Source organism: Rhea americana, unplaced genomic scaffold (genome assembly GCF_003343005.1).
Source record: "Rhea americana isolate MKP2758 unplaced genomic scaffold, rheAme1 scaffold_167, whole genome shotgun sequence".
Lineage (NCBI taxonomy): Eukaryota > Metazoa > Chordata > Aves > Rheiformes > Rheidae > Rhea > Rhea americana.
Window position 1 is genome coordinate 2054286 of NW_028185783.1, and position 25738 is coordinate 2080023.

At 35.6% G+C, this 25738-nt stretch overlaps 1 protein-coding gene across 1 annotated transcript in view; it reads right to left on the reverse strand.

Moving 5' to 3' along the window:
• PDGFC (platelet derived growth factor C) overlaps window positions 1-16042 on the reverse strand; it is a 62782-nt gene extending 46740 nt beyond the window's left edge. The window contains exons 1-4 of the mRNA XM_085300677.1: window positions 15902-16042; window positions 14865-14897; window positions 7674-7728; window positions 6233-6428 (exon numbers count right to left, since the gene is read on the reverse strand). Coding sequence (XP_085156803.1) covers window positions 6233-6428; window positions 7674-7728; window positions 14865-14897; window positions 15902-16042 — 425 coding nt within the window. The remainder of the gene's footprint in view (window positions 1-6232; window positions 6429-7673; window positions 7729-14864; window positions 14898-15901) is intronic.
• Between the last annotated feature and the right edge of the window lie 9696 nt (window positions 16043-25738).

The window sequence follows — 25738 nt, forward strand, 5'->3', positions numbered from 1 at the left end:
CAAGTGTCCAGAAAATAATTTTTATGGGAGCCAGACCTTGAATATGGAAATCGCTGGCACTAAAAGCCAGGGAATTAACTCTTACTTTGCAAAAAGATTCATATTTTTTTCTGAATCTATGCTTGGTATCAGTATATTACCTTGACCATACACTCCAGGCAAAACAAAGCAAAATAAACAATACATTTTTCTCCCATAGGTTCTGAAAGAAAAAGATGCTTTTTTCACATGCATGTATGCTGTTTTCATATGTACGTAAGTTGTTTTTCTTATGTACATGCTGTTAATGTGGTTAGGTGCTTCCACAACAGAAGGCCAAACAGAACTGAAATATCCATCACTATTTCTGCTGTAGCATGTAGAATCTGCAGTTATATATCCATATTTTGCTCCACGTTAGACACAGAGATTTGATTTAATTACAAGAAAGGAAGTTTCATATGCTGCAAGTTATTCATCATGATTTATATTACAGGGAAAGCTCTCTTTAGAAAATTACATAACAGTGTTTCATCTTTTTATTGTGTTGACCATAGCTCACCACTGCAGAGTATGCATTTGACATAATTTATGTCAAGACAGACAGCTAAGCAAATATTTTCCTTTTTCATAGCTACTGACAACAAAGACAGTGTTTGTAAGTTTATTTTTAATTCCCTTGTTTCAGTTGTGTCAGACTGAGCGAAATCTTAGAACTGTTTAACCTTCGCCAAGAATTTCCTACCCATACATTCATTAGGAACACACATGACTATTCAAGCCATTCATTGCCGTTTGTTGATTTTTTTTTTAAACCAATGAATTTAGATTTATACTAATCCTAGAGTCTATATCCATACTTCTATCTTCACTATATTTATTTCATGTATTTTCCAGCACAAATTTATTGTTAATATATGTATGTATTAAAGCTATAAATACATAAATAGGAACCACGTATGTTGCAGTTATTACATAATACTTACTATTAGTTATGTAGTCACTGTATATACATGCATATATAAATATGTTTCTATATACACATGTATCTATATATACACACACACACAGAGTTAATATACATAGTACACTGTAGTTACGTATGTTAGCAACAGACTGGCTAAAATAATAATAATTCCAAAACTTGACTGTCTCACAACTGAACTCAAATTCATGTGAAATTAGTTTGCTACACTGGGTTAAAAAGTGAACATAAGCAAACAGAATGTGCTGCCAACTTCACTTTACTGCACTTATTATAATTATGCTTAAGAACTGTACAGGGACTTTACTTCTGCCAGGTCCTACACAAACATACAATAGAAAGAGAGCTTCTGCTATGTACAGTTTACTAATATAGTGTCAGGCCAACAATACAACAAATGGATGCAAACAGATGGCAAAATATACGGAAACACTGGAACTATCACGTCAACATTCATAAATAATCTTTGATCACTTGCTAGTCATCATCAAGACTGCTTAATAGGAAAGGAGAATTTAAGCAGCAGTTGAAAGGATGACAGTAGACCTGGAGCTGTTAAGCTGTTAGGGAGTTCCTCTAGTGTTTGGTGGGAGAGGTAACCCACTAAGGTGCACAGCTGAAAATTCAACAAGTTAGTAGTGGTTATTTGGTCTTCAGAGAAGCTGAGCAGTTCTGATTAGAAGGGAATTGCTTGGGCAGTAGTAGGTTATAAAAGATCTGAGGTGAAGGTAAGTAGCTTACAGAAGCATTAGAGTAAAGCAAGGTAGTGAGTTTAGAGCATCATTCTAACTACCCTCAGAGAAGGAATATTCCTGGACTTAAGAATTAAGGATTTAATTTGGCATTAAGGGAAAAAAAGTCAGAGTACTATTCACACAGATATTACCCCATGTTAGCACTGACAGTTACCTTCAGGTTAACTGATTTTATTTCTATATATTGCACCTATGAACTAGACATGCTTTATTATAATGCTTTGAAAGAATTCCCAAATGCTTCACTTGGATTTACTACATCATGAGATTCACACAGGCAGCTGCTCAAACCCCCAAACCAAACAGACTACAGTCTATTCTTGAAATTATTAGAGGATTGAAGAGAGTTGGAAATTAGTATAGCTATTCTAAAATCAAGATGATGTTCAAATGACATCTATTATTTGATAACCAGTTGGTTCCACCTTCTTTTACTTGTGTATTATCCTCACAATCTTATCTAAAGTAATTGCACTTTGGATTTGTGGCACATTTCTGAGTTTTATTACATACAATAAAAGTCACACAGACTGTAATCATCTGATAATTAGAACAGCTGCCACCATCACCAAGATGAACAAGTATAGGCATTATGTGCACAAGGAGACAGCAAGTTTGGCGTACATTATTAATATAGGATGGATTTTTTTAAAAAATTCTATTTCAGTTCAGTGATGTAATGCTCCAATAAACAAGCTAATCACAACAGCAAACTCCCTATTAAACACGACTGTAGTGTACATGTTCTTCATGAAAGAAAGTTAAATCTCTGTTTTCCTGATATAGAGAGGCTTACTAAACCTTTTACCACTGTACAGGCACAGAGACAGAAAGCAACAATACTGGAAATACATTCAGTAAGAATCCCTCCTGGTCAAGGAGAGTTATGGCATCTCCCAGACGAGAGCAGCTGTCAGGCAGAGAAGGCTAATGGCCTAGTCATTAAAACAGCACAGAAAGGCCAGCATCATAAAAATAACAATCTGTGATATCCAGTGTCTATCCCAGCTGCTTCTTTTCTTCACCAGAAAGGATGGACATAGAGAACACAAATCCAGCACACGTCTCCTGGCTAGAAGTTCCCTTAGGTAAGGAAAATTTACTGCCAGATGCATCATCTGAACAAGACTGTACAAAATGGGTAGGAGACTGCATCCTTTTCCTTTACTGTTTATTTGGTTTGGTGGTGAATTTTTTCTTTGGAACCTTTTTTCTCTCCCACATCACAACTAAAATCAAAGTGCACAAGTCTGAAATTACTGCAATCTTGCAGAGATTTATATATCATATTGGCAGTGAAATGACCTAAATCCCTTCTGAAATACATGGATCCAGCTCCCACGTAAATCAAAGTTTGTGCTCACTTTTTAAAGGACACAGTGGGATTCCTGCAGTTTTGCCTATAGAAAGGACCCAGTGGGAATGAAGTAAAGCTATTCTCAAGACAGTTAATAGCTATATGCTAAGAAATGCAGAGATAAACTGCAGAAATTTCAAGTGCATTGCAATTGTAAAACCAGTACAAAAGTTACCTTGAGAAATTAAGGCAGTAAGTCAGAGGTTTGTTCTGAAACTACACAATTTAAGCTTTGTTTTCAAAACAAGCTGTACAGCAATTGCACACAACATTGGTGAAAATTAGCAAGACAGTCTGGATAGGACTAAGCATGTTAACACCTGCTCAGTGTAAGGCTGAGTCAGGATGAACAGTCAATCTGCAGTAAGAAGTTCTGCAGTCTTTAAAAGTACTGCAAGCTGAATTACAAGTGAAAATGGAGTGGCAAAAAAAGTCATGCTGGATCACTCTGATTCAGATTTAGGAAAGTTTTTAAAATAGATACTGGACCAGTACCTTCGAGACATCTGCACATTTTAGTGCCTGTTCTAGAATAAAAGACTTCACAGAATAGCTGAAATGTCAGAATTGACTTTAGAGAAATCAAGATACGGAGGTAAAACTAACTGGTCACTGGATTCTATCCACAGATAGAGACAAAAATGTGCCAAAGCATTCAGTGAGCATCTAGGGCATTTCCTATCCACTGTTATCACATTTTTCCTGTTACAGAATTACGTTAAGCAAAAAGTCTTCTAGTATTTTTTCCCATGAATGAGCAATACTTGATGACTGTGAGATGTAAAAGTTGTTCATTACCTTAAATATACTCCAGTGTATTCTCCTAGCAGTCCAATGAATTGGCACTATAGGGTGTCACAGCCTACAGTGATTCCAGAAGAGGCCCTTGCATTGCCCAGAACATGCAGTTTAGGAAGCAGGTGGAAGAACTGACAAAATGTGACAATGACCACTGCAGGTAACTCACCAGATCCCGTTAGACATTTTAAAAGTGGGAGAAAGATCTCCTGATACAAATTGCACACTTTTGCAAAGTGTGTTGTTACCGACCTGAAGTTTTCACCTAGTTTCAGGCATAGATTAGAAAGTAAAGGGTCGGCTCACTCTTATCTATGCTTATCCTACAGTTAAACTAGTAATACAACATTTAATTTCATGTCATATCTTATTCTGTTCTCTATAGTAAATTTGATTATGGAGAAACTGTCATGTACACTGTGGCAATAATACTGACTTGCGCACTTTGAGATGGCAGAAATAGGGTAAAAAATAAATAGTATGGGATTCAGTCAATAGAAATCCTTAGATTTTCTACAGTGTGTACTGGAAAGAATATGGAATAATTTCTTAAGAACTAGAAGATCTAAGAAACATTAGAACTTAGTGTTACAAAAAGATAGTGCTCTGAAAACTCAGTAAATTACTAAGCCTGACTCTCCGCAATTCTAGAAACAACTAGAAACAACTACGTAACTCATTTTCTCAAGGATCATATCTTCCAAGCCAATAAACCAAAACTGAGTCCCTCAAAAGAACATACCAACCTATCAGGAATTGCCTGCATAATATTTCCTGTTTTCCTTGCACAAATGTCAGTACAAAAAGATTATGAGTGAATGAAGTAAGTGGTTTTTAATTAGGATTTTTGCATTCAGTACCTTGTTTACTTAAAATAAATGTACTCCCATTAAAATACTATTCAAGTTATACAGTTAGAAATATTTTAACTTATCTTACTTTTTCTTTGCAAGTGGATGAATGAGGCACCCTACCTGGATTTTCTTTCACTTGCCACTTCACTCTGCCATATGCAAAGAAAAGAAAAAGCAAGCTAAGTTTTCTTTCAAAAGAAAAGATTTATTGTGCAAAGGGAGTGCACTTATTTGAGCAAACATATGCTGTGTAGTACTTTGTATTTCATTATATTTGACATGGCCTTGATAATTATTTCTTTCAGAAGTATGAAAGACAGATATTTGTTTATCTGTTATGAACCTCAGCCCCCAAATTAAGGGTAAATTCAAAAATAACCTCTAAGAAATTCAAATTTGTAACTGCAAAATGTTATAAGGAGACATAAAAACAGCCAAATATCAATAAATCAGAAAAATTGAAAGCAAGCATCAAATTAAATGGGTACACACAGTAAAACAAAACCAAAACAGAAAAAAAAATGCTTAGTAAGAAAAATCCTTGTGTGAAATACCTGTCCAGGAACACTCAAGGCAGGATGTGCCATTCAAATGACACATTTTATTTGTTACTTAACTTACTGAAAAGAGCCCAAACAACATACCACATAGGATTTTTTAGGATATGTTGCTATGAAGGTAGATAGATACAGGACACAAGTTCAGCATCTCTGCCCTTTCACCCTTCCACGGGAAGGGAACATCAGCCACTACTGTCACACAACACCCACAACATGATGACTCAGTTTGCTTAGTTCAGAACTACATCCATCCTGATGCCTGTTATGTCACAGTCTTACTTCTCTCCCAAGCAGCATTCAGATGCTAATCACAGGAAGGAAGCATAGATTCTATAGAAAACTGGGCCTGCGATTTAGCAGACAGAATACTTACTGAAGTTTCATGAAAAAAAGCAATGCCATTGAAGAATGTAAAGTAAAGCTCTTTGCAAGAGCTGTTTTTCACAGAAAACTGAAAACTTGGTCATTACAGGCCATTGAAGGATTGTACCATAGTTTTGTCTGAACAGAGATGATGTACTTAATGTTTTGACCTGAATTCCAGTTCAAGTAAAATGTTTATCCTAATTTTGTCTGTGGAATCAAACATTCACTCCTCTAACACTCTGACAAGAAGATTAAAGATGTTTTCTCAGATGTCAAACTATTTTTTTTTTTTGGAAGGAGGGAAGATAGAGATTAAATATTTCTACATTTTTGTATCATCCTGTATCTATGGCCCAGATTATGAATCCTGAAGGAAAATGGGGGACTTCCAAGATTTCAATTATGAAATTATTTTCTAGTACTGGAAAATAAAATCATAAACTAACAGTTTTAAAGATGCATTTTATGAATATATTGACAAGCAGGTGCTACACTTTGCAAAATTGGAGCAACATTATTTTCCCATCATCTGCATCTCCCTTTCAGATGTTTCATAAGTTAAAGGAAAAGTAACTTACTTGCAAATGTCATCTTCTGGGTCCTCAAGCCCAAATCTTTCATCAAAAGTAAGTTGTATCCATACATTTTCATCTACTGCTACTAATCTCCACACTAATACAGTATTGCGTGGGTATGTGTGTGGGAACTTGGGGCTGTGAATACTTCCATTAGTAGTCACGGTAATTATCTTTTCATGTTGAGGATCCTGCACTCCTATGGGAAAGAGAAAAAACAGATGCATCAATTTCTTTTCTTTTTCCTGAAAGTGGTTGTGTAGTAGGCACAGATAAAGACACTTTTGTTTTCTTTCTTCCTCTTGCAAGGCCTTTCTGCCTTAAAAATCTAATAGTAACAATAGACCAGAAAGTGATAAATATTATTTTGTTGGTAAAATAATTATTCAGACCCAGGCCTCAACTGCTGTTCAGAAAGCAGAACACAAGTTCCAGTGGAGATTAGAGAGACGTGACTGCATAGGCCCTTAGACTCAAACATTTAAATGCAAGGCTGGTCTCCTCAAGGAAGTCCAGGAGCCCAAACGACTGTATTATGGAGGCTGCCTGTTGTTTCAGTTCTTTATTAGTGGAAAGTGCGCAGAGATCACCAAGGTACAGGGAGACATCTCGTCACATATCACAGAGGGGATAGTTAAATTAGTATCTCCTTATTGGAGACTCTTCTGCACTGACTGGGTCCCCGATGAGGATTTTAATGACTGCGTCCATCCTAGCAGATGTATCAGAACAAAGCAGTCGTGATACAAAAAAGAATCAGGGACTTTCTAATAGAAACATGCTAAGTTCATGAAATTAGATGTGCACTTGTTAGTCTCAATAGCAGGGATTCCACAAAGTTCTTTAGCATAGTCAGACTATCAAATAAATGTAAAATTAAATTAATGTCTCAGCACATAACAGCAAATGAAGTCAAAAGAAATCAACCAACTAATTTTGATCTGGACACATTTTATCACTGTGACATACAATAGAAAAATCTCTAGTCTACAAAAGTTAGGTCCCTAAGCACATCAGATGAAAAAAATTCCTCATGCTATAGCACTTCTATTGTCTTTTACTTTCTTTTAAGACCCTGTTCACAATGAGCTTTGCCATTTCAGTCAGCAAATAATGAGTCCTCAGTTACCTATTAATAATTTTAGTAACTAAACTTGTAGTTTTCTACTGCAGAATTATTCATTATTTTTCAGCTACTCACTTTCTTTTGCAACTTTTTTTTATTTAAATCTTCTTTTTCCCGTTTGTTTTAAAAACAGCATTATGATGAAACATACATTTAAAGCTATGTAAGATGCCTATCCTTTAGTCTACAATGAAAACATACACTACAATTGTAATCTTATTATAGGCATATATAAAGGCTGACAGCTAAACGAATGTAACTTAAGAGAAGGCCATAGACACAGCATTGCAATTTTAAAAGTATTAATCCATACTTAACTGTAATTTAAAGTCTGGCAGACTCTTGCCTTCAATTTGTGGTATGAAAATGGTACCTTTTAAGTGGAATTTCTGCTTACATAAAACTGATGAAGTGTGCTTTTGCCAGTATCCACACACAGTTGCAGTACTGACAGTTATGTAAAAATAAGAGAGGACAGCATGCAGTAATAAGAAAAAGCACAAGGAAAAAAAAAAAAAAAAGGCTGTACAAGAAAGATTCTTAATTTAGACATTTCGTTGGGTTTTTGTTAGCTGAGTCATAAGCATTCTTCCATAATGTATAGTACGTCAGCTGAGAGCTCCATACTAACACAAGAGCCAACAATAATAAAAATGACATTCCCAGAGATTGCTACACCAGAGCATTATTTCCAAAGTACGTAAAGGACCACTCTTTCAGACAAACATGTTAAAGTGTAGCATCTGACATGATGACACATTTAGTGGTTCTTTTTGCCTTGAAAACACACACAAGATTAGAAATCATATTACGTTTTATAATATATTAAGAACGTAAGATATCTTTGCTGTCTTTTGTATCATCAGGACAATGATAACAGCACATCAAGTAGGGACTGTAAAAAGTCCAGGCATATCAAATGAGAAGTTACTAAAAAGGGGCAAATCTATAGCACTCTAATGAACAGAACTTTCAGCATCTCCAGTATCCCCATTTCTTCCACTTGTAAAGAAAAAATACCCATTTACTTTAGTATACAACATTGTTCCATGAACATATCAAATTCTCACACATATTACTTGCTCCATTTCAAATATTTGCTTTTGCACAGTGGAATTTCTTCTCTTTCAAAAGCATTATTTTGTATGACTCCAAAAGCTAGTAATTGCTGTCACTAGAGAATGAAGCTTATTATTTGTCTTCAGATAAGCAGTAATATTTCTTTTCATCCATTATACATAAACAAATTGTACAAGCATATCATGAAAAGTATCCTTTTCCTAGTGAGACCAAGTGGCCATTCATGCACACTCTGAGAGTTTCTTTTGAGTAAACTGTGTGTGAAGAGCACAACTATCTACGTATGGCTAATATTTGGCCTATATGTGCCTATAGTCTCTATTCTTTATGAAATGAGTTCTCAACTTCTGGCTTTATTTCTGAAATAAATTGATCTAAGTTAGTTTTAAAGGGAGTARTAAGTTAGGTTTACAGTGGGCAACTCTAACTCCAAAGCTATAAACAAATTCTTAAAATAAATAAATAAATTAAAATAAAAAAGGCCTGAAGCAGGCCACACACCATCTCTGAGCCAGGAGGCATTAGCAGATGAGGTAAACGCAGAGAAACAAGGACCAAAACAGTGCATTTGTGGCTTCAGTAAGAAGTTTCAGCAAAAACAGGCATGAGAAATCACCTTAGGAGGCAGTTCTATAAACTTAACACTAGATGGGAAAGATCCTTTAGACAACCCAGGGAGATGGTATGGCAATGCTTACTAGCAAAGGAGAGCACAAACTTGCAGAGTCTGAAGTTGAGGAATGAGCCGCGGCAGTTTTCTTTGATGTGCTACAAGATCCTATCACCAGATTTATATATCTGGCGATGTAGAAAGCCTGCCCCTGAAAGTACAAGATTCCAAGCATTCTGACAGCAAGAACGTACCCTAACCCTCTCTCTGAAATCCTAACACAGATGAAAAACCACAGTATCACAACCCGGATCAGCAGATGCCACTGTAAACTGAAATTCAACCCGCTAACTAGACAAGCTCATTCCTGTCTACTTCAAAGTAGGTCTCTTCCCCCATGGGCACAATACATTTCACAAAGATCAGAACTGACACTTTTTAAATATAGCAAATACCTCCTCTTAGTACATTATAATCATCACATTTTAGTGAGGGTCGTGAGTAAAAATCACATGCATCAAGTATCAGTCTAGAGACAGGAGAAGAGCTGTAGACGAGAAGAGAGCATGACGGAGCAGAGGAACGACCTCAATAACTGGCTCCCACCATGAGGGCACCTTCATTTGAAGAGATGCCCAGTACTGGTAAAACCATTCTTAAAAACCTCTTACTGAACCTTTCATATCATAACTTTTTGTATATAAAACAAGATGAGAATACTGATAATCATGCATTATTAGTTTTACTTCATTTAATAGCCTTTAATTATGAAAATCATGAAATTTTAGGCCTTTAGAAATGGCATTATAAAGCTATCACTGCTTAAAAAAGAGAGTCACGTTTAAATGTTAAGAAAGTTTTCAAACTTTAAACATTTATGGATTAATAATAGAGCATTTACTAACAGACAGTAATACTGTAGTACRTGCAAGTCTTCTGCCTTAAAATTGAGAAACAAAAGGTGACAATAACTATTTGTTCACAATTAGAAAACTTCAGAGGGTTGCTGGTTCATTTTATAAGCAATCATAAAAGCATTTCCCAACAGCATTCCCATATAATTTTTTACAACACTCCAAATATATTCAGAAACTGAGACTTTGTAGTAAAAAGTCTATTTGAACTGTAATACGCTATTTCTTCTTTTTTTAACCAGACTTTCAAAAAGCAGTAAGTTCATTCTCACAAATAATAGTTAAGGAAATACAAGGATACCTTTTCCTACCCTCTGTCTTTGATTCAGTCCTCTCCAGGCACTTCATAGTTATTATCCGAATGTATCATTTGAAACGATACTCAACTGTTCTGTCAAGTGCAAAAGAAAAAGTGGAAAATGATCTGTTTCTGCCAATAGTTCTGTTCACACGAGGAACAGGTGCCATGGCAAGAGCACTCAAAATCATACGAATGCTGCTTAGAAGGGACCTCTGGAGATCTTCAGTCCAATCTCCTGCTTGGATTAGAATTACTACCAACACTACACCAGGTCAGCAATTTTCTAGCCTAGCCTCAAAAACCAGGGATGGAAATTCAACAATGTCTTTGCATAGCCTGTTCCAGTGCTGCACTATCCTCCCAGTGAAGAAGCTTTCCTCAATGTCCAACCTGAACCTTCGAAAYTGCAATTTTTGGCCATGATCTCTTAAAAAAAAAAAATACACAAAAACAAACAACAAACAAACAAACAAAAAAAATCCCAAAACCTGTCTGCTACCATCCAGAGGAGTTTAACTTTGCCATATTTGTAACTGCCTTTCAAGCAGCTGTGACCTGTTATTTAATTGCCCCTTTACTCTCTCTATACAAAACACTAGACAAGCTCAGCTTCTTCAGCCTCCGCTCATTATCTGCCACCAACAAGACGCTAAGCCTTTGAGCCTGGCAGTCCACTCTATTTTTAAGTTACCAGGAATCAATAATTGTCCTGAAATAAATAGGATTGTTAATAAATTACAGATTTGTGTAGTAAATATACATTCCAGTTATTCAAAAATTAAAAAAAGCTCAACAATAAAATAATTAGAAGTGAAACCTATTTTAGTGATACTTTTTCAGAACAAAAACAAATATCAAAGTACTAGCTTGGCAGTATTTATTCCACACTTATTCTTCCCTCATTTTTTTTTCCTAATAATAGTATCACAAGGTCAGTAGACCTCACAAAACATGTATATTCTAGTCAAGAGCAGTTCCCTAGCTCCATCCTCTTCCATTAAACTAGAAAGCTGCTAGCTTAAGTGACCTGAATCATCTCAGCCAGGTAGAGGCATCACTTAAGGAAATTTTATCTCCCTTGCTCCCATTTGAAACTATTTAGATACTTAGTGAATTAAATCAGAATCATGAGCTGCACTGAAGGCATAAAACAGGAGGCAAAGATGCAGTATTTCCAGTAGAAAGTGCCCTGGGAGTTTTATAGGCAAGCATATTACAGTCAGTTCCAGCAAGAACAGAATTATTTGTAGGTGTACTGCTACGCAGAAATGCACATTACAACTATCTGTGCTCTAGGGTGATAAAAGGTATCAGTAATTGTTAAAAATGTACATATTTCTTAAAAAAACTACTGGATATAAAAGAGTTCCCAAGTACAGGTAGAAAAAACACTGAGGAGCTACTGTTATTCCATGTTTGCAGTATGAGAAGCAAATGCATCAGGCTATAATGGAAGCAAAAACTAACCTTCAGCAAATTTTTATTGTTTCTTCTTCCGAAAAAATATTCTTCTCAAGAGTATTTCATTGGTCTTATATGGTATGGCTAATAGCTAGACATATAACTCTCACTTACATTCAATTACCATATAAGACACTGGAAGAATCATTCAAACTGTACCAGCTGAGGTGACTGGGAGAGAAATAAAGATATTTGTTCTATGCACAGCAGAAGAACAGCTACTCATTCCTTTCTTGTACAAGGAGTGGGAGTGCATAGTGGGGAGAGTGCAAGGGAAGGAGGGAAGATCCCCACCTGGGCCTCTCCTTCTCCACTGCCAAGGATCAGAAGATTTTCTCTTCCTTTGAGAAGTAAGACTCAACGTTTTATATATTCTTCACTCACAAGTCTCTCTATTCAAAATAATTTGAATAAATACGCTAACATACTCTGTCTGCTAGCTTTCAATACAAACAAAAACTAACAGTACACAGCAATCGATCCATTTTCCAGATGTATCTTGTTGGAGACCAAAGATCAGCAACAGGTTCAGTCTTTTATCAGAATGAACAGGAAAAAAGAGTAGTCATGAATGTGAACAGGCAAAAAGAATAGATAATGAAACTCAGAGCGCCAGACTTGCGAAAGCTATTCACGCAGGTATTAACAAATGTATCAGTAAAATGATCTGGAGAGGAGCAGTTGCAAGTCTCCTTGGAAAAGTACAAACTGATACACAAAAAGCATCCTGTCAATAGAAGAGAAATGCAGTTAAAGCTGAAAGAGATCAGCAAGCAGGAATAGAAGTTAAAACAGAAAAAGAGCTGCCCAGTGGGATATATTTACACTTAATAAAAGTTATTTAGATAATTTATTTCAAGGAAAAAAAGTCTTTTTGAGTCTTACGTATTTCAAAGGTTTGGATGGATAAAAGTTGGTGACTATTTTCACATACGTACCCCTCCTACTACTTCTTCCTCTCAAAACAGGATTCTTTTTCCTACAGGAAACTGATTCAATAAAGCTTTGAAAAAAAGTAACTGAGTTCTTAATTAGAGGTAAACAAACATAAACCAAAAAATATGAATCACGAATAGTATCTTTGACACCAATGGCCACCTGTGAAAAACATCACATATACATATACTCAAGCTCCACACTTTCAATTTGCCTTCAATTTTGTCAAGATAGCACTTACAAACTGCATCCAAGATTGGTTTTGTTAGCACCAGAGAACACACATGTGCACACACAGTATCAGTCTTTCTTCAAAAATAGTACATGCTGAGTGAGGTGGGAAGGGACAAGGGAACCAAGCAGGATTACCGTCATTTTCCATGTTGTGCATGGCACAGAAAGGTTACAAGCCCAAGAAGATAACGTCAACAAAACCGTGTAACCAACCAGGATATCTTTTCATGTTGGTTAAGAGCATTAGTCTCAACGATATCTCTTAAAAACTTCTTGTGTCTTGTTTCCAGTTCTAGGTATTACTCTGCCTACACTTACAAATGCATGCAATTTATGTTCCTTACAAAAAATTCCTCAAAATCTGACCCGTGTGAAAATTTAACTTTTGATCTTAAGTTCAACCTTGTTGAAAAATCAAGCTATAATTTTATTATACCCCCTTTCTCTGTGGTTTCTTCAATTTATATTGTGCAACATTCATTAAGAACAGATACTATTAAACATTTGGGAAAAGATTATCCACGGTCCATGTGGAATTCAACCTGAATAAGTATATTCTATGCATGTTATATGTCTTAGCTAGCTACACATCATTCTAAGTATTGTTCAAAACAACAACAACAAAAAAGTAATCTTGATCATGTTTCAAGCGAGCAAGAAAAGCGAGAGAAAAGCAAGCGAGCGAAAGATACAAAAGAGACACTATTTTAATCTTCAGAAAAGCCAGTCCTGAAAATTATTATGTTTTGTTTTTTCCTTTTGTTTTTATGTGGATTTTTTTTTTAATCTTTCCACTGTGAAGCACTATAATGATAGTAAGTCAAAATATAACTTTGGAAGATGGTTAAAATTGTCACTCAGAAAATTACTGTGAACAAATAAAGTAAGAGGATACATTAAAGAAAAACAGAAGATTTCAGTGTTTTGTACACTACAATTGAAGGTGTGACTACAGCATATGTACATAATCAAGTCTTAACTACAGAGTAAGAGCAACGATAACAAAAAGTCAATGTGGCATTCTGTTCGCTTGCAAAGTGCAGAGGGCCCCAAGCAAACTTGTAAAGTTTGTGCAAAATTCTTGGTACAGAAATAATATTGCAACTGGAAACTCTACAAGCCAGATTAAAGCCGGCTCAGGCTTGCACTGCACATACAGAAATGGTATCTCCATCATATCCTCATGTCAGAAAGGCAAGAGAAACAAAGAAATTATTCAGAAGCTACATACACGTTTTCAGAATTAGACTATACTATACTCCCAAATGCAGAGGAAAAAAAATACATTTTTGTTATTTAACAAAGAAAAAAAAAACTTTAGCTGGTATTAACCTGCTTATTTAAAATGGAATTTTTGAAAATTGATGCCTTCATCTCATTAAAATTTGATTCCCAGAAGATGCTTTGGCGGAACGCGCTTATGCAGTAGCAATATTACTCTACAAAGATGTATATACAACTGTTACTGAACTGGACAGCTTGTAAACCGACAAAGAAATTATCACAAAATCAAACCTGGACCACTCTTATTACTAGCATCTTTGCAAGCAAGTTTGAACCACACAACACTAAAAAGGTAGTCTTCTAGGAGAGGACCTACATCTCTAGAAGCAATTCAGAAAGAAAATACAAGCACAGCTACAAAAACTAATCCATCTTTCTACAAGGAGAAAAAGGAAAAGGTTTTATACAAATGATAAACAGCCAGAGGGAGAAATAATACTTTTCATAATCTTTCCATTAACATGTATTGCTGATTCCCTCATTACTAAGCTTATACGTATATCTGAATGTCAGTGACTTACTGATAGATTGCAATGATGACCAGTATTTAGAATAAAAGTTGAGAATTTTTGTAAAATGAGGTAAAATTTCTAGCTTCAATGACAGTGCTGACTTTTTCCATTCTCTCTCACTTTGGATAGGTTAGATACACACCACTTTTCAGTTAGCTGTAAATGGTATGGGCCTACCTGACTGCAGTCTTTATTCACTTCAGTAACTTCCTGAAAATAAGATGAAGAGTTTTCTCACATTAGTAGAAAATTGATCAGATTCTCACTTTGCTCTGGCTTTTCTATTTTTACACTGTAAGACCATAAAGGCATACGAGAGTGGCCATAAAAGATCTATGTCCCATGGCATTTTGAGTAAGACTTCTTCCAAAAGACCCTTCTGCTAATCAACTGTGGAAGGGGTTCTTGAAGAGGAGCAACAATAGAGCCCTCAGGAGCATCACAGTCACAACTTATTCCACTAAAAAGATTATATGCTGTGTTGTACTCTTCAGAAAACTGTATATTGACTTTATCTGCCAGTGCTACCACCGGTCATCTCATTTCACATGTTTTATGATTTATTTATTTACATACAATTTACTAAGTCTTGATTTATACATGAAGCTCATGCTTTTAGCACTAACTCTTCTGCCTTTTTTTTTTTTGCCCATCTTTAATATCAGAAACTTTCTGATCAAGGTCAAGAAGGCTTACATGAGATAATCTGAATAAACTTCAGAGTTTCAAAATGAAATTTAAGATCTGACACTTTCAAATCACTCCGATACCCTTAACTTTGAATACGCTTCCCATTTATCAAAATGTTAAAACTACACAACAGAACTACCTATGATATTCCTAAGGATCCTGGTAATGTTGCACAGAGAGGTACTCCATTAACRTTATTTGATATTCCACTACTTCCATAAACAGAAGTCATGGATGTTTTCTCAATCACAGCATCACATTAAAAGCTACTATTCAGTTTGAAATCCAGTACGATTCCCAGCTACACTGCTTTCTACAACAGTGTCATCTTCAGTGTTGCTCAGAATCACACCAGAGTAACAGATGGGTATTTAGTCAGATCTGTCACTTTAAGTCTCCCCAGACTCTCTAGAATACTCTTTAGCATGCTCCAGCTTCTTTGGAGAACACATATCAGGGCGGTGTCGGGGGAAGGAAATGAATGCTTTACATAATTCCTCTACAATTTGGGGCCGCAAGCAAACCGTATAATAAGAATAGTGCAGTTTCATGCCTGGCTTGAGGGGATCTACGGGAACATGCACTGCTCCAGAAGTGGACATCTCACTTCCCCACGTGGACACCATGCCTGGCCATTCATTCCTACTGCCCTGTTGTGCGGCCATGCAGTCAGGGAACTGATCTAAATGAAAACCAAGTTACTTAAGTCAGGAAACATTTCTAGTGCGCACTGTGCAAGTGCTAGTGCTCTTACTAGGGAGGCAGCAGGAATACGTCACTGGGGAACAGGGAAGGACAGCACTGCTACTTCTAACAGAAGCAAACTTTGTCTTTAGGTTGACACATTAAATCATTTGCCATGTACTAAAATGAAAATGTAGATTCATTCTTCTCGTTAGTCCAATGTTTCAAAACAACTTCAGACTAGCTAATATGACTTCAGTTTAAGATTCAATAGTAAGAAGAAAACAAATAGTCACATACGTTATTAATGCTTTCTTGTCTAATACAGATATTAGAAGCCTATCCACCCACCAATAAATAAGAGCTGTTTCACTGATGATTTATCCTCGGTCAGCTGTAATACTCCTTTAATAGATACTACACTAACTAGGATATTTGAAGAATATCACTTTCCAACTTCTTCCTGCAATTTTTAGAATGTATTCTAGATGACTGTTTTGGTTGATTCTACAATCTCATTTGAATTTCTTGAGGTAGAATGTGAAATTATTAATTTCACAGGCATGGAACTGTTTACAATGTTATCCCTAGGAATACCAACATTTTCCCAACACAGTGTTTATCAATAATTTAAACACTAGTAAGTGAAGAAGCTTGCTAATTCAATTGCAAAAGAAGATAGGCACATCAGGCCCTCAAGCTTATGCTGGCAGGTAAATCAGAATGAGCAAAACAATATAATTCACAATCTAATCCAGCACCACAATTAACCAGGAGTTTCAATCACTTTGTGATAAACAGTCTACAATACCTAAACATGCACATCTCATGCATGTGACTGCTGTAAAAGAAAGTAAATATTCTTCATATCTAATCAGTTCATTTCTGCAGAATTTCATAAATTAGATCAGTGCTTACTGAACTTTTATCGGCTACAATTTTGTTTACCTAGTTTGCTACAGCACTGCATGAAGAATTCTATACACATCAAAAAGTTTGAGATGGATCTGAAATTTGTTAACTTGGGGCTTACTCAAATTTCCAGCCAAGCTAATCTTTCTTCCTTATTCTTAAGTACCTTAGTTGAAGTCTGGTTTATGAAACTCTTGCAGAATAAAAAAAATATAGGTCCAAAGTGCTACAGCAACTGTTTGAAAATGAAGGCTTGAAGTTAAGATTTTAGTATGTCAGATTAAAGTAAGGTATTTTCTGCACATCAAAGCCTGGCTGCTATACAAAAATATGAAGTGCTGGATGCCAAATGTTGAGTGTCACCAGTCCAAAGCTAAATATGACAGCAAAGATTTCTGAGTGAAAATAACTGAGAATGACTTTTTTTTTTCTCTAAAACATAGTATTAATATTATTAATAGTATTTTGAGAACTAAATAGAGTGAAGAGTCTTGGTCTTCTATGAAATCAGACAAGTTAAATAATGTTCCTATTAAGCCTGTCTTCATGAGTGGCAATTTTACCATTTGAAGATTTCCTTCTCACTGACCTGGTTTCAGGGAAGTAATCTGATTTGCCTCTTGCCTGTTGCACTTTAAATTAGCATGATTTGTTTTTATAATGACAGAATGAAGCATTCTTCTGATGACATTCTACAAGGAAATTATTTTAAAGGATGGGTACTACTTGGAATTTTCATAAGGAGGTTCATAAAAATCAAATAAGATTTAGAGTTATTTCTCAAACCCAGACATGTCTCAAGCCCATCTCGCTTAGCTGTAGGTTTTTGGCAAGTCTTAGGGCATGAAAGGGGYTGCAGAAAAAGGAGAAGGAAGAGGGTTGGTAATTGGGACTATATTGTCTATTGCCTAAGTCTAAATGCAGCTATGCACTTAACATACCATTTCTGGTCTACATGGTACTATTTAACCCGTCCCTGTAGTACTGTGTATGGCCAAGTTGGGCAGGCAATAGATTGAAGAATCTTAACAGTGTAACAGCAATAGGTGTTGCAAAACTCCAGATAGGTAATTTGAGCTTCACTCTTATGAAAAAAAAGCTACAGATGTCCTGGGAAAAACAACATGCACTCTCTGGCTTGGCCATGTTGGGTTCAGTCTAGTTTCAAAGTTTCAAGCCTACTTACAAAAGTGTAATTTTACCCATCTGAATGCTTTCACATTATAATTGGCTTCTAAATTACAGGGATATGAAACTGCAGTTTTTCTTCAGAATTCCCCCACACACACCTTCCTTTTTTAAATCTGAGATTACAGATAAATGCGTATCACCTTCCCATTCACAGCTAATCAAAAGATCATGATTAACTCTTACCCAGTATATTACCAGCTATATATACACATTTATAAAAACGCTCCCCCCAAATCTACTTATCAATGCAGTTTTTGGCAGTATAATACTCAGACACTAAATATTTATCTATTGTATCTTACATTTAAAAATTACACAAAAAATGCACTGTATGAATCACAAGTTACTGAAATGACTGATTTCAGTGCAAGTGTAGTAGTTCCTCTGCAATGTAAAAGAAGGTTTTAAAATAATCTCTTTAATCTTTAAAATAATAAAATAAGGTGTCACTGTTAAAGCAAAAGAAGGCTGAAACACAAGAGATAAGAAAATCCATTTCAGTCTAAAACAGGACTTCTTTTTCAAAGGTAGTAAATACAGATTTGCTAACAGAGAAACTTCCCTTCATATGGTACTGACTTTATTCAGACTCTGGTTTCACTCCCATTTCCACTAAAGCCCTATTCTAGAGAGAATCAGACTTATCTAATAGAGATAATTAGATTAACTTTTTATGGATTGTGGCCAGCAGTAAGATGCATGTACATACAAAGAACTGAAATATTTTTATTAGAATTTATGAAGCTTAAAAAAAATCCCTAGATACAGAACTTCCACCTCAAGTATTTCAGTGTTCTTGGATGAACATGACAGATTATGAACTGCAATGTCACAATGACAAAGCATATGTATTCATAAACAGGAATTTATTGAAGTTTTAATGAAAAAAATCTTTAGACTCTTCCACCAATTAATAAAATTTGTTATGTCACAGTTAAACAGAAGTAGCTCTGTGGTCTGTCCTTCCAAATTTCACTCCATGGCAGACAGAAAAAAAATACATATATTTCTTGGAAAAGGACCTCTTCCTAATCATTTGGATTTTTACGGCATGTCTAATTATTGTTAAGTGCTCTTTGGAAAGTAAGAGCAAAGTTACTTGTAAATTCCAGTGAGTTCACAGCACAAGTGAAAAAGCAACAAAAATAAGTCATCATCTCATTTTGAAAATTAGGCAGTATGTTGGACAAATCTGGTGAAGGTGAAGTGATCACATATTCTCAGCTCATGCAAACGCAGAGTTACCTCCAGAAGATTCTTGTTCTCTCAGATTGGCGGAAGAGAGTGGAAACTGAAGACCAGCTGCAGACCTAAACCTAATAAACATGAAAGAGTCTTTGTGCCCATGTTTAGAAGGGATGGATGGATTTACCAAATATAAAGAGGCATACATAAAATCAATAGTGGTACCAGCCACATTAAAATGAGTCCATAACACTAGAATCATTACTAGTAGAAAAGTAATTAAGAGTAGAAACATGGCCACATTTGGACTTGCCCTTTTCCCAAGAATTTTCATGTAACAATCCATTGATATCCTCAGATCAGCATTAACCAGTCAAATCACTCCACAGTCTTGGTGTGGAAACATAAAAAACTCATTTCAATCAAACAGGCACTTACAGACTTTAAGAGACTTTAAATAGACCTCAGAGTGACAAAAAGAACAGTGGAAGATCTCACTGCCAAGAGCCCAAGCAATTTCATTAATTAGGAATATAGAAAACATCCTCCTCACCTCTCCTAAGTTTATTTTCCCATTTCCTCCACAGTTTGACCAGGGTTTAACTCAGCTTGGAGCCCCGTGGCAGCAGGGCCCTTCCCAGAGCAGAGGGAAGTGTGGCTGCGCAGGCGGGCTCTGCTGGACCAGCCTCCAAACCCATTCAGGCCAGCACCAGCTGCATTAGGGCACTTCTGGCTTTAAAGCAYTTCCCATCTCTTTGTGCTACTGCATGTGCCCAGCCTCAGAAAGGTGCTAATCTAGTCAGCATCTTTTTTTCGTATGTGGGTGGAACGTAACACCTCTAACTTTGCTGGTCTAAATGCAGTAACACCCTGTTTACGTAAGTATTCATTTGCTGAAGTACAGAGTGGATCCAYTACTTTTCACGTGTGCAGTTTTCATCAGCCACAGCATAGCTAGCTGATGTATTAAAAGAATAGTATTTAACTGTGAGATAACAGACTGAAGAGCAAGCATGTATTAGGACATTTCAGACATCTGTTGCATTGATAGGATTTCCTGCGGGGGGGCTTTCCACAAGGGCTGAAAGTTTCCACAAGGGTCTGCATTTGCACTTTGCCCAGTGTTGCTTATTATCCTTACTACTTTTAGAGGCTAATCAAGGAAAACTTTAGGCAAAAGCCCAATGGAAACAAAGTAACCTTTGTAAAGCAAAAATGGTATAGATTAATAAAGGGACTGGAAGCACAATTTCTCTCTTTATTTTGGCAATTTTTCACATAAAACTCCTTCCAACCCCCAACAGTTGGAAAATTGGTTTGCATTCCATTTTCCACTACATCCTGCAGACTATGGTAAACCTGCTTTATCCATTTACAGAATCACTTGCTTTCCTTGCAATTGCTGTTAAAATTCAAACTGATAACAAAAACATTCCCTTACTCACAGACACATGCACCATTCGCTCAGCGCATACCCCTCAACACTCCAACATGTGGTGCAGGATCAGATCGCTGACATCTGCTTGCGCAGCTCAGCCCAAAGTCGTCCATAATGACAATATTCTCAGACTCAAAGGCAGTTAGTTCTAACAATTCAGATTTCCTATTCTGATGATTCCCTTCAACAGAAACACTATTTTTCAGGTATTTCTATTACAAAATAATGCCGCAGAAATATCAAGCCATATTGATACTTCATCAGTAATTCTCAATTAAATAGTCCTGGGACCAGTTTAAATTCATCTTTTAAAACTAYAACATGCACAGTTACTCTAAGAAGAGAAAAGTCATTTCCTTAATTCGGATGGAAATATCATTTTAATATATTTGTTCAAATTCCATTTTCTAGCAGAAATAATTGTCTCTTGATGTGAAAACGCAGGAATTAAGAATTTACAGACACTACATGTAATTATAAATGGAAAAAGTAGCCAGTGACAGATACTTGCTGTGTCTATCCACTGAGAGAGCTAAATCCTAAAAGATGATAACTGTTCCTTTTTTCAACACAGCATGTAATTATCTTTCTACTAGACTCATATTACCAACCAGTCTGGGCTAGAATATCAATCTTGGAGCAGATCATTAAATCTAGTTACATTGAAAATGTAAGATTTTTATGTTATCTTCAGTAANAAGAAACTAATATTTACTAGTCTCCAAAGCTAAAGAAAACCCACTGAGCATCTCTATTAAGAAATGCACTACACAGTTCACCATTAAAGTCTAGAATTCACTGTTACCTTATCATCAGACCACCGGAAATTCATTTGCTCTTACTTGTCTCTAGAAATAAGTTCTGTTTAAGTTTTTTGGTGTTGGGGGAGGGAGGGTCGTTTTTGTTTTTTTGTTGTTCTTAATTCAGAGCCCTGTTTCACTATTAATACCTGAATGCTTAAACTAGCCACAGTCATTTGATGATACAATCTACTGGAATCCTTCTCATCTGCTCTTGCCCTCTTTTATTCCATTTACATTACAGCTGGTAATGTGGATGCAATCCAGATGTCATGTAAAACAGCTGCAAATGTGCTTGTATCAAAGCCTCACCTCAGGTGCTTTTATTCATACACAGAAAATGCTTATACTTTCAACGTTCATGAGATCAGTTCACTGAAGAGGGGAGGAGAGAAAAGGAAAAAAAAGAAAAAAGAAGTCAGCTGCTACACCTCATTAACAAAAGTCAGAAAAACTCCAGACAAACTCATTTCATCACCTAAAAATGTATATACCAGTTTGTTATCAAGTTATTGATTTAATGATAAAATATACTATTTTGTGTATCAGTTTCTTCAGTTCTCCCCCTCCTCCACAAGTGTGCTTTCATATTTCAATGCATTTTACTTTTCCATTTTTATCCACACATAATAGTACTACATAAGAATTGCTTATCTGTTCTCTTCCAACTCTCTTATCCTAAATCTGAAGGCCTAATTCAGTGATGAAAATGAAAGCTGTAATTTTACTCCTATTCCATAACCTCAGAGAATCATATGATTTCAAGTCACAATACACTTTTTAGACAAGCTAAGTGGAAATACTGATTCCCTGTAGTATAAAAAAAGCAAAAACAAAACAAACAAAAATCAGGCACTAATATGTGCACAAAACACCACCATTTTAAACGCAGTTATAGAAAAACTGTTTTTAAGTATCATGCTAACAGCAAATTTGTTTCATACGAAGTGCCAAATATTGTTTGTACATGCTAAATAAAAAAATTTGTCCCACGCTGATCTAAAAGGCAAACTGCCAACAAATTACGAAATTATTTATTTTCAAAATTTCACACAAAATAGTAAATATTTTTATTCTGTCCTGTTCCCATTGCTGTTAAGGATTATGAAAGAAAGAAACAATATCCACTTTTGATTAAGCAGTTAATTTCCATCTCGAAAGGCACTATGGAGTCCTCTTTCCAGCTGCCTACAAAATTGCCGAATTTTTATCATTAATCATCCTATCAGTCTTGTTCATGAGGCTGGTGTCTTTGTAGAGAATGGAAGGGGAAAACAACCAGCAAACATGCTTCTGCCACTCTGCCAAAATGCAGAATCCAGCAAATAGCTTTGGCCAAATTAGCATGTAATCTTTTAGGTATACACGTAAGTYGTAGCACGCATAGATAAAATATTATATATATAAATATATATATAAACCTATATATATATAAGCATTTTTATATATAAAAGCTATATATAATGCTAAATGATTATATTTCTGAAGATCTCTGCTCTTTAGACAGTAACTTGAAATATGGCAGTGATTTTGGATGCTCAGTGGGAGCATACTGTGTCCAGGGAAAAGCAACCACCTTTATCTAAATTCCAAATCTTAGAAATGATTACCTGCCTGTAGCTTATGAGAGGGATTCTGACTCTCCATAACATTATGATAGATAGCTGCTCAACTCTGTTCCTTCATTTTCTATTTGGGGGGGGTGAGGGATGTAGAAGGTTAGAATAAGCAAGCAGCTGAGTGCAGCCTGACATAGTCAAATAATAGAGGTGTGAGCATGAATGAGTGGACCAGTCAGTCAGTCAGCTGCTCAGTASGAGGCAACAGAGAAATGGGGGGTATTCAGATTTGGTCTAAAGTTGCAAGAAGGCAATACCAACAGTATTTCTGTAAAAGGAACACCACAATAGCTTATTAACATAAGCACTAGTAAGATCAGATATCTCYCTTTCAAACTTCTTTTTAAGATTCTGTCTCTTGATTAAGTGGGAAGTAAGAAAGCGGAAACACTTCCAATCGAATAAGAAGAGTAATTTGTGTCATAAATGATAAAAAGCAGTCGATACTACAGTGCCACCAAGCAAGGAAACACCCAGGACAGTAACCACCTAATATAGTCTCTCATTTCCTTGGGCCTCTCTGCAATAGGATGYAATTTGTTTTAATTATTTTCCTCTTTGTCAGACTATAATTTTACTGTAGCATAACAACTCAGTATTTCAACAGCTGTCTACCACTAATAGGAGTGCTAAGAAGTGGTAAAATTTTTCATTACACAACACTAATTAAAAGCTTGTGTCCCRCCCCAAAATTATACTCCTTCATATCCCATTACCAGTACCTTCCAGTTCCACTTCCAAATGCAAGAGTTTAAACCTAAGAATCAGAAATGTTGTTTTCTTATTCTATTATGTTCATCATTTCCCTCTCCTTTCAATATTAAAAAGGGCTGAAATCAAATTAGGAGAAACACAACAAACTCTGAAGAAAACACCTCGGCTTGCTTTCTAGAAGGAAAATTTTGAAAAGATTTGCTCTAATCAATTTTTCTTCCTCCTCCAGTGAATTAATAAAAGAATAAATACAAACTTTTTAATAATGTAATTAGTCACTTTTACAAGTTGAGCAATTTCTGATATGCAAGAAGATTGCCTTAAAATATAGGTTGAAAGTCTCATTATATTTGTTGTTTTCACTGACATTGATGAATAAAAAGATTCCAGTAGAAAGCTTGGAAAAAACTCACAGATCTGCTGAAGAGTAGTTAAATGCCTTTTCTTTCTTTCACCAATTTATGCAAACAAAAGGAGAGGCTGCTGAACCTTCTGCAATCTAATCATATTTTCAGGAAAACCGAAGAGATACATTTCATTCTTTCAGTAGATATTAATATTCACACTTCTTTGTTGATGTCTAATACCATTCATATAAGCTACTTTCATCCTCTAGAAATAGATAAAAATCTAGTCAACAGGAAAATATAAATCAAAAAGCCCTTGTCTATCATAAACAACTTCCAAATTATTGCTCATTAAACAGTAATACTCCAAAGCTTATTCAATTTGTTCCAAACGGTTTTAGACATTTTTCCTAGAAGTGCACCTTCTTTCCTCTTTGTATGTAACTACCATTATTCCTGATAATYCTAAAAACAGAGAAACAAAACTAATTCCAAGAATTACATATGTATTAGCGAAGCTGTCTTACAGTATAAGAAAGGATGATTATTACACATATGTACATATACAYGTTCTTACTGAGGTTGTTTATGGCATTTCTTTATTCATTTAATTCTATGTGGGTACTTCTGCAGCAAATGAGAAGGTGCTGTGAGCGTTTTTCTGCAGAGATACAACGATGGAACATTTTGATACCAGGTGTTTCTCTGCAGGACAGGCTACCATGTGTATGGAGTTAGGGAACAGACAAGCTAAACAAATAATTTTTACAGCTTATACTTGCAGCTGTCTTCATTCTCTCAGTACAGCTGCACAAGCTATGAAATGCCTATATCATAATTAACTATTTTAACTTTTCTTCCCTCTATAAAAGGCATACAATCAGTCATTTTTGTGCTGAAACTTTTTTTTTTTTTTTTTTTTTTTTTTTTTACTAAATCACATGTAAGTACTACTGCTGTAACTAAACAAAACTTAACAAATGATACTTACTCCAAATCATAGTGGCTCTTAAAGTGTTAACTAATATGTGTTGGTAGTGACAAACAAATTACTCCAAGTAGATACCTCATACATAAAATGTCATCTCTCTTCTGGCTGCATGATGCATGAGATCACTTGCTTTCTTTCAAAAAAACAGAAAAACAAAACCCCACAGTTTTCAGTAAGCAAACAAACAACCCCCCTAACCTCCTACACTCAAACTTTGAGGATTAATTATTAAATACTTGCATATGGTACTTTTCCTATTCAACCTAACATCCTGCCCGTCCCTCCTTTTTACTGTCAGGATATATGTAAATATTCCTAACTGTTTGACAGCTCTATTATGTAAATACACTTTTAAAAAAGTCTGTATAAAATATCTGAGTGCTTTTCCAGTCTAAATACTACACCAGTATTTGTTCTCACTACTATTTGTGAGGTCTTTGATTTCTGTAATCACTCTTGCAACTTAGAACCTCACCAAAA